General features: G+C 35.5%; 2 protein-coding genes across 2 annotated transcripts in view; both read right to left on the bottom strand.

Annotated features, from left to right (window-relative positions):
* The window catches only part of LOC125601417 (ATP synthase subunit alpha, chloroplastic-like), an 11,244-nt gene extending 1,801 nt beyond the window's left edge, over positions 1–9,443 (bottom strand). The window contains exon 1 of the mRNA XM_048773607.1: positions 599–9,443. The gene's annotated coding sequence lies outside the window, so the exon portion shown is untranslated. The remainder of the gene's footprint in view (positions 1–598) is intronic.
* LOC125601416 (DNA-directed RNA polymerase subunit beta'-like) lies at positions 1,611–9,442 on the bottom strand. The gene has a single exon (XM_048773606.1). It carries the CDS (start codon positions 9,440–9,442, stop codon positions 8,150–8,152), a length of 1,293 nt encoding a protein of 430 aa, XP_048629563.1. The 3' UTR covers positions 1,611–8,149.
* Positions 9,444–10,000: the final 557 nt, after the last annotated feature.

Below are 10,000 nucleotides of genomic sequence, written 5' to 3'. Positions count from 1 at the left end.
ATGAGACTTTCATTCCCATATTTTTCATGTAATGAGCCTATCCTCTCCCAATTTTGTTGTATTCAATTCATATTCAATATATATTTCTATCGAAAAAGATCACCAATCCAAGACAAAACTATTTGGAGGATTCTTCTGACCAATAAAAAATTGATAATTGTCAGCAAAGTTGTTTCTTTTTTTCTTGAAATCCAAAGAATTTTTATTACTTTATACGTAGGTTATCAATTCTGCATTATACAAAAAGACTCAAAAATTTTTATCGACATGAGTGTTTTATATCGAAAAAAGCCGAACTATTCTTTTTGAAAATCTTATTCATTTTTTAATTAGACTACATATGGTAGAAAGAGTACCATGTTGCATCTGAACTTCAAACGGTTTAGTTTTAACCATGTTAATTAATGGTCCCAAATTTTTGGTTGATAGAGAATCAAAGTCAAGTAGACTTACCAAAGAATAACGAAATGCTATGGTTCTAAAATATGATTTTTTATTGAATTTTGTATTCAGAAGTAATTCGCGGGATTAGGCACTCTTTGCTAGTTATAGTGCCACTGGACGAATCCAGCCTATTCTTGAAATGAACAACTCACACACACTCCCTTTCCAAAAAGATCAATACACCGAAGACTACTACACTTAGATTTATTGGATTTGTTGCTAAAATATCGGTATTAAACCCGAAACTCCCGGCGGATGGCCAGTGACCCAAGTAAACGAAAGAATCGGTTAAATTTTTCATATAATCTCCTCTTCTAGCTAAACTATAAAAAAAAGAACTCTGTCCTTTTTTTTTTTTATTCTTTGTTTTTTTGAATAAAAAGAAAATTTCGTTTAATAATTTATAATTTAATTTACCTATTTGGATATTTATAAACAGAATCAAAAACCTATTCTATTTACAAATTTATTTTCCAAAAATTTTTAATTTTCAATAATAATAATGAGACTTAATTAAAATTAAGCTAGAATTTGAGACCAAGTTTTATATCAATTTTAAAAAACCTAAACCTCCTTTTTGCGCAACACTCCTTAAAAAAAATTTCCATTAAACTAAAAAGAATAAGGGGAAGGAAGAAAGCGAATCGATGTGTTAATTCCCCATCCTCAAATTAGTCCTTCCCAAGGGTTGTTGTCTCAATGAATAATTGTAGGAGTGAAATCTTGATAGAATAAAAAAAACTACGAAAAAAAAATTCCTAATTTTATTATTTCTAGGATTAAACAAAAGGATTCGCAAATAAAAGCGCTAATGCTACAACTAGGCCATAAATTGTTAAAGCTTCCATAAAAGCCAAACTAAGCAATAAAGTACCTCGTATTTTTCCTTCTGCCTCAGGTTGTCTCGCGATACCTTCGACAGCTTGACCCGCAGCTGTACCTTGACCAACCCCAGGTCCAATAGAAGCAAGCCCAACAGCCAACCCAGCAGCAATAACCGAAGCAGCAGAAACCAGTGGATTCATGATAAGTTCCTCACACCAAAATAAAGAAATAGTTAATGATACAATCATCCAACGACTTAGGACTTAATTATAATTAAGTCATCGCTAAGATTCATCCAGCCAAAATAACCAAAAACTTGATAAGAATTACTTTGATATTAGTTCCTATCCACGGGATTTTGAAAAATGCATAATATATATATATACGACTTTTTTATGCCGTTTCTTTTTTGTGAACCATTCTTTTCTTTTAATTCTTCGTTCTTTTTTTGATCGTTTTTTTCAGCCAATTCACAGATAAAAAGTAAGAACTTATAATCGAATCGTTATCTAAATAGAAATTCACAAAAATAGTGGGGCAGATTATATAGATCTTTAACTTATATATACCTAGTCAATATCAAATATGACATATACAAGTGTTTCTTACATAACGTAAACCAACTATTCGATAATTGGGCTAACCTAAATTTGAAAAAAAAAATAGTTAATGATGACCCTCCATGGATTCACCTATATAAGCCGCAGCTAAAGTGGCAAAAATGAGAGCTTGAATCCCGCTTGTAAATAATCCAAGGAACATGACAGGTATAGGAACCACTAAAGGTACTAAAGAAACAAGAACAACAACTACTAATTCATCGGCTAATATATTTCCGAAAAGTCGAAAACTCAGTGATAGGGGTTTTGTAAAATCTTCTAAGATGTTAATGGGTAAAAGAATTGGAGTTGGTTGAATGTATTTACTGAAATACCCTAATCCTTTTTTGCTAAGACCCGCATAAAAATATGCTACTGATGTGAGTAAAGCTAAAGCAACCGTCGTATTTATATCATTCGTTGGTGCTGCTAACTCCCCTTGAGGTAACTGGATAATTTTCCACGGTAAAAGGGCTCCTGACCAGTTAGAAACAAAAATAAATAAAAACAGGGTTCCAATAAAGGGAACCCATGGACCGTATTCTTCTCCAATCTGGGTTTGACTCACATCTCGAATGAATTCAAGGACAAATTCAAAGAAGTTTTGGCCGCCAGTTGGAATGGTTTGTGGATTGCGAACCGCTAGAGCTGCGGAACCTAATAAGATAGCAATTACAACCCAAGAAGTAATAAGGACTTGCGCATGGACTTGGAACCCCCCTATTTGCCAATAGAAATGTTGGCCTACTTCTACACCAGATATCTCATATAACCCTTCTTTTATTAGTGTATTGATGGAACATGATAAAACATTCATATTGCCCTCTGACAGAAATAAGAACTTTAAATTATTTTGATTCAAGACCCCCCCTTTTTTTTTACTTATTTACTTGAATTTTTATTTTAGTTTTGGATACCAACTAAACGAATCACACAATATACCCAGTTTTTTATCTCTTTTTCTTTTGTATGATTCAGGAATAGTAACCGATTTTATAAATCGAAATACAGGGAGCCCCTCCCTCAAAAAAAATTGATTTATTTATCTTATTATTAATCAAGAATTTTGTATATAGCTAGAACGACCCTCACAAATTGCGAATACTAATTTGTTAAGAATGAATCGAATTGAAGCTATAGCGTCATCATTTGCTGGAATAGAAATATCCGCGAGATCGGGATTACAATTTGTATCGATTAAAGAAATGGTTGGAATTCCCAAAGTTATACATTCTCGAAGAGCCGTATATTCTTCTTGCTGATCGATGATGATTACAATATCAGGCAATCCCGTCATATATTTAATCCCGCCTAGATATGTTTCCAAGCGAGATAATTGTCTCTTCAACACAGCTGCATCCCTTTTCGGAAGACGGTTGAATCCCTCTGTCTTTTGTTCAGTTCTCAAGTCCCTAAACTTATGAAGTCTTTTTTCTGTAGTAGACCAATTTGTTAACATGCCGCCGAGCCACTTTTTATTAACATAATGACACCGAGCCCTTATTGCAGCCCGCGACACTAAATCAGCTGCTTTATTTTTTGTCCCAACAATTAAGAATTGTTTTCCCCTACTTGCTGCATCAAAAACTAAATCACAAGCTTCTGATAAAAAACGAGCAGTTCTAGTCAGATTTATAATATGAATACCTTTACGCTTTGCAGAAATATAAGGTGCCATTCTAGGATTCCATTTCCTAGTACCATGCCCAAAATGAACTCCTGCTCTCATCATCTCTTCCAAATCGATGTTCCAATATCTTTTTGTCATTTCTTTTCACACTTAAAAGGGGGGTACCCAAAACTAAAATAAAATTTGTTCCAATGGAACCTTCTCTTGTCCGTTTATGCACGAGCCGAGCCATTATTTTGTATTCATTATTATCTTTATTAGTGTTAACAAATTATTAAAGCAAATGACTACAGCAAACAATAAAACATGAAATTCAAAACAGGAATCTGCTATTAGGAATTATTCAATTCTAGAAAAGGCAGATTTGTAAATAGAAGAGTCACAAAATTCCCTGTGATAAAATAAAATATCTCTCATATCTCCCTCTAATAAAGATAAATTCTTTGTTTTTTTTCAAAAAGAATATTGGTATGTTGCCGTGAACAATGCACCAATCCTTTGTTGAACCCGGTCCCGGCGGGGATCACACCCCCTAGAACAACATTTTCTTTCAGGCCTTTCAACCAATCGATACGACCCCGAAGAGCAGCTTTTGCTAAAACTCTAGCAGTTTCTTGAAAACTTGCTTCGGATATAAAACTTTGAGTATTCAAAGATGCTCGAGTTATTCCTAATAAAACGGCTCGATAACAGATTGCTTCTTCTAAAGCACGCCCCGTGCGTTCTGCTCGTAACAATCCAATCAATTCTCCAGGTAAAAAAACATTAGACATTCCCTCTTCTGAAACCAAAACTTTTGATGTTATTTGACGTACAATAATTTCGATATGCCTATTATGAATCTGCACCCCCTGGGATCGATAAACCTTTTGAATCTTATTAACCAAAGAAATACGACTTTGCACTATAGTTAGCTCAGCACCAATCAAGAATCCCCAAGGAATTCCAAGAATTCTTGTTATACACCTGTTCCAACCTTAATAATCCGCTTTTCTAAGTTCAGTGATATTGAATCAATCGAGCGGACTTCTAACACCTGTTCTACTTTTGGAAGACCTTGGGTTATATCACCGGATCTCGATTTTTCATATATAAATGTAACTAATGTATCCCCTTCGTAAAGAATTTCTCTATAATGCCCGTGAACTTTTGCTCCCGGAGTAGCCAAATAGGGCTTAGCGGATCTTATTACTACAGAATCCCTTTGAACAATTAAAACTTGACCCGATTTTAGGTATGGTTCTTTTTTGGCTATACATAGATTTTCACAAAAAAATTGTCCAAGACTTATTATTGTGGACGTTTCCTCACAATAATAATTATTATAATTTTGATGAAGAAAATACCAATTCAATTTGAATGGATTCAAAACAAGGTTACTGTATGGATCTAGATTAAAAATTCTTCCGTTTTCATCTATTAAATAAGAGTGAATTATTTGAAAAATATATTTGAAGTTATCAAGTTGCAAATATTTAATTACAGAGATCTGATTATAAGTTAGTAAAGGCAAAATGAATAAAAATTCGAAATTTGAATGGCTGTTCCTAAGGGGCCCGACGAATTTTGAATTGTAATTAGAGGTTTTTTTTTATTGATTGGTTTATAACATTGTGATATTTTACATGATTAAATGGACCGATTCTAAAACAATTAGAGGATGATAAAATTAACAAAGATTGGGATTCCTTATTTCTGAACATACGAATAGTTCCATGATTTTGTCTAAGCGATTGTTGAAGAATGCCAGCCTTGGGAGAAAGCGAATAAAACGGATTCACGGAATCTGCAGAGATCAATCCCGAATCCGGCGGATTATTTCTTTTTCTTATATACGAAATATGGGATTTCACTAAGCCAATTCTTATGAAATCTCGAATCAAACCCTTTGTACTTACTTCAACAACGAAAGCGCGGACCTCCTCGAGGGAAGAATTTTTGTTGTCTTGGTCCCAATTCAAGACTAAACAAGTGCGAACCAATTGAATACTTGTGTCAGAAATTCCTCGAGTTGGTTTACCATTTCCATAAAGGATATAGTTGAAAACTCGAAGTTGAATATTATCCTTTTCCCGAAAGAGATCTTGTGGGAAGAGTGTTGCTAAATTTATACTGTCCATTATCTCATAGGTAGCTACGGGCCGCACCAAAACAAAAAACTTTTTCTTGGTTGGTGTGATCCGTTGGGCATAAATCCAATTTTTTAAATTTTTTGATTCTTTAGAGTTTGTTTTTCCCCTTCCTGGCGGTATCAAGATGCCACTATGTCGGGATATCTTATCTGTCTTGTCCGGAAAATGGATATCCCCCGAAAATATTTTGAGTTCAATCCTTTTTTTTTTCTCTCCACTCGGATCAACCCGCCGACTTGGCTTCTTATATTTAAAGTGATTCGTGTATCGACTCCAATGATACTATAGTTCTGTACCATTATGGCGGAGGATTCGGGTAAAATATGCACTTCCTCAGGAATGAAAAAAAGCGATCTACTTTCATTTCGTATTTTGTCTTAAATTTTTGGACTCCTCGATACTCAATCATATCCTCTTTTTGGACGATTGAGTCCGCCTTTAGAGTTCCATATTTAAGAATTCCGGAACTCTTTCTTCTGTATCTAGGATCATCAAAAAAAGCAAAAATACTGTTTCTACGGAAAATACCATTTATGGGTATTTCAATCGAGATACCTGAATGTGGTATGAACTCTTTCGCTTGCTCTTGAATCGATTGGAATGGAATGAGAAATCTATTTCTTCGCCTTTTTGCTAATAAATCCGAATTCTCATGAAAAATAGCAGAATATATGAAATTATAATGACTAGTACCTACGATTCCATTCAATTCTGAATAATTGGGAATCCCAGATTTTTTTTTATCAGAAAAATCTGAACTGAAAAATTTTTTGCTCACTTGATCATTATTCACTGAGAGGCTAGAAATAGATTTTCTTTCGACGGAAAGAAAGGGTATGTTCATTTGATCTTGATCTTTGTGGATCGAAAAAAGAATTAGACTAGATCCACAAGAACCTCCTGATAATATCCATAAATGACTTGTTTTTGGTAAAAGATGGACATTACTATATGTAAATTCGGGTGCATGGGATACATCAGTACTCCAATGCATTTCGCCCTCGGAGTCAGAATAAATATATTTTCTAACCCTCTCTTTAAAATGAAAAGTGGATGTTCCCTCGCGAATCTCAGCAATCACTTGTTCTGATTCCACATATTGATCATTTTGAACTAAAAGAAAACTTTTTGGTGGATAGTCACGCTATGTATAATATCTTCGCTCTCAATAATTACAGACAAGTCTATATAACATAGAAAGGCAGGATGCCCGTGACGTGTACGTGTAGGATGAACCAAATCCTCATTAAATTTGATTTTTCCATTATAAGGGGCTCGTACATGTTCGGCAGTACCTCCTGTAAATACTCCACCGGTATGAAAAGTTCTTAATGTTAGTTGAGTCCCCGGTTCGCCAATAGATTGACCCGCAATAATACCTACAGCTTCCCCCAATTCAACTAGGTCACCATGAGTGGGACTCCGGCCATAACATAATCGACAGATCCAAGATGTACTCCGACAAGTAAAGGGAGTTCGAATAGATATTGATTGTGTTCCAAAGGTTATGAATCGATTGACAAGTCCAATCCCAAGATCTTGATTTCGAAAGGCGACACATCGGGAACCTATATATATATCGTCTGCTAAGACACGACCAATTAATGTTTGGATAAAAATTCTTTCTGACATCATCCGACTTTTATTTCGAGGACTCACAGAAATCCCTCGGATAGTGCCACAATCCGTTCGACGTACAACAATATGTTGAACTACTTCAACAAGTCGACGCGTAAGATATCCAGCATCTGATGTGCGGACCGCAGTATCTACAACTCCTTTACGGGCTCCATAGCAAGAAAAATATATTCTGTTAAAGACAGTCCTTCGCGTAAATTGCTTTGAATAGGTAAATCAATCATTTGTCCTTGGGGATCCGACATTAATCCTCTCATACCTACTAATTGATGTACTTGAGATGCATTTCCTCTAGCTCCCGAAAAAGACATCATATGGACTGGATTGAAAGGGTCCGTCATCCTAAAATTAGGATTCATTTCCTGTCGCAAATATTCACTTGTAGCATACCATATCTCAATAGATTGGCGTAATTTTTCTACCGCATGTACATTCCCATAATGATGGTGTTTTTTCAAAATCAAACTTTGTTGTTCAGCATCTTGGACAAGCCAGCCCTTAGAAGGTATCGTTAAAAGATCATCAATTCCTAATGAAATGGATGTAGCAGTTGCTTGCTGGAAACCCAGAGTCTTTACTTGATCTAGGATGTGTGATGTATATGCCATCCCGAAGTGATCTATTAATCGGCTAATAAGTCGTTTAATAGCAGTTCCATCTATCACTTTATTGTGAAATACCAGATTGGCCCGTTCCGCCATAAGTACCTCCATATTCTGCTGAATGGGATTCGACAATGAGTTTGAGTCAATGATTGCAAAACTTCCTTTTCTCGATCTTGATTTTTTAGGTCAGGAACTATGTCCGAGTTGACTCGGAGAGGTCCGAATTCACACGGGTGTCCTATAATTCTTTTTTTATGAATACCATATTATTAGGTATCATATGAACAAGCTTGAGAAAAACCTTGTATAGCTTCCTCGATTTCTCGATAAAAAGAAATATGACCAACTGTGGTTCGAATATATACAAAAAGTTTGTTTTTTTACACTTCTTACTATCAGATAGTGTGCATAAATCTCATGATAGTTACCAAAAGATTCATAGTGAACTTCGATAGGAACTTCTTTTGAAGCAATAACGCGTTGATCTAATTGCCACCGAAGCCACAAAGGACTATCTAAATTGATTCTTTTCTGCCGATAAGCTCCAATTGCATCATAGGAATTGCAAAAAAAGGGTTCTTTCATATACTTATAGTTTGTTTCGTAAATTCTTTCATTTTGATAGTTTTTTCGATTACATGGATTATATCTGTTTGCACAAATACCTCGACGAGTGCCGCTCGTTAATACATAGAGTCCAATCAGCATATCTTGAGTCGGTACAGAAATGGGATCTCCAATAGCTGGAGATAAGAGATTCATATGAGAAAACATAAGTAAACGAGCCTCTGCTTGAGCTTCTAAAGATAAAGGCACATGAACAGCCATTTGATCCCCATCAAAGTCTGCATTGAACCCCTTACAAACTAATGGATGTAAACAAATAGTGCGTCCTTCCACTAAAATGGGTTGGAATGACTGTATGCCTAATCTATGTAGAGTAGGTGCTCTATTCAGTAATACGGGATGCCCCTGCATAACTTCTTGAAGGATTTCCCAGACAATCGGCTTTTTTTCACGAATTTGACTCTTAGCAACTCCTATGTTCGAAGCCAGATGTTGTCTAATTAGACCACGAATTACAAATGTCTGGAAGAGCTCTATTGCTATTTCGCGAGGCAATCCACAGCGATGTAATGAAAGTGAGGGTCCAACGACAATCACCGAACGCCCCGAATAATCGACCCGTTTGCCAAGCAGAGTCTCGCGAAATCTTCCCTCTTTTCCTTCAATTACATCTGAAAATGACTTGTAAACCTTATTATGACCATCCCTCATGGGTTGTCCACGGATTCCATTATCAAGAAGTGTATCCACGGCTTCTTGTACCAATTTTTCCTGACACATTACTAATTCCCCTGGTGTAGATCTACTTGTTGTTAATAGATCAGTAAGAGTATTGTTCCGATAGATAACTCTTCTATAGAGTTCATTAATATCTGAACTCATCAGTTTACCCCCTTCTATCTGAATGATGGGTCTCAACTCGGGAGGCAGAACCGGTAAGAGACATAAAATCATCCATTCCGGTTCTATATTTGTTCGAATAAAATGCTTAGCTAATTCCATACGTCTAACTAAAAAATCTTTTCTTCTTACAATTTTTCGATCTTCCCATTCATTCCCCGTGGGACCTTCTTCTCCTAATTGTTTCCATTCTACCAACGAATTTTCTATAATAATTCGCAAATCTAAATCGGCTAATTGTTCTCGGATAGCACCCGCCCCAGTAGAAATTTCTCGATTTCTAAATATATCGAAACCTTGAGTAGTAAAAAAAGTGGGATGCTGTATTTCCAGGATTGAATTTCATATTCAAATGAACCTCGTAATCGTAAGAAAGTAGGTTTTTTCGTTATGGGCCTAGCAAAAGAAAAATTGGGATAGGGTCCACTATATGATCTCCCCCCCTCAAAACCGGACATGAAAGTTTCCTCTCATCCGGCTCAAGTAGTTATATCAAATAAAGATAAAGAAAGGGGTCGCACTTTCCAATTGTATTTTATAAAATCAAGTGAAAACCCAAAAGAATCTACGCCTTACTCAAGTTCTCAGTGCAAACCAACCACCATTTCATTGATTCAATTAATTCTTCTTTGATTTCTATTTAGATTCTTTAGTGAATTC

Source organism: Brassica napus, unplaced genomic scaffold, assembly GCF_020379485.1.
Source record: "Brassica napus cultivar Da-Ae unplaced genomic scaffold, Da-Ae ScsIHWf_2554;HRSCAF=3300, whole genome shotgun sequence".
Classification (NCBI taxonomy): Eukaryota; Viridiplantae; Streptophyta; class Magnoliopsida; order Brassicales; family Brassicaceae; genus Brassica; species Brassica napus.
The sequence above is the reverse complement of the archived record's forward strand: the minus strand, read 5'-3'. Positions and strand labels throughout refer to the sequence as shown.

Excerpts from the sequence above, each read along its gene's own strand:
- LOC125601416 (XM_048773606.1), bottom strand. The coding sequence starts at position 9,442 with ATGGAATTAGCTAAGCATTTTATTCGAACAAATATAGAACCGGAATGG.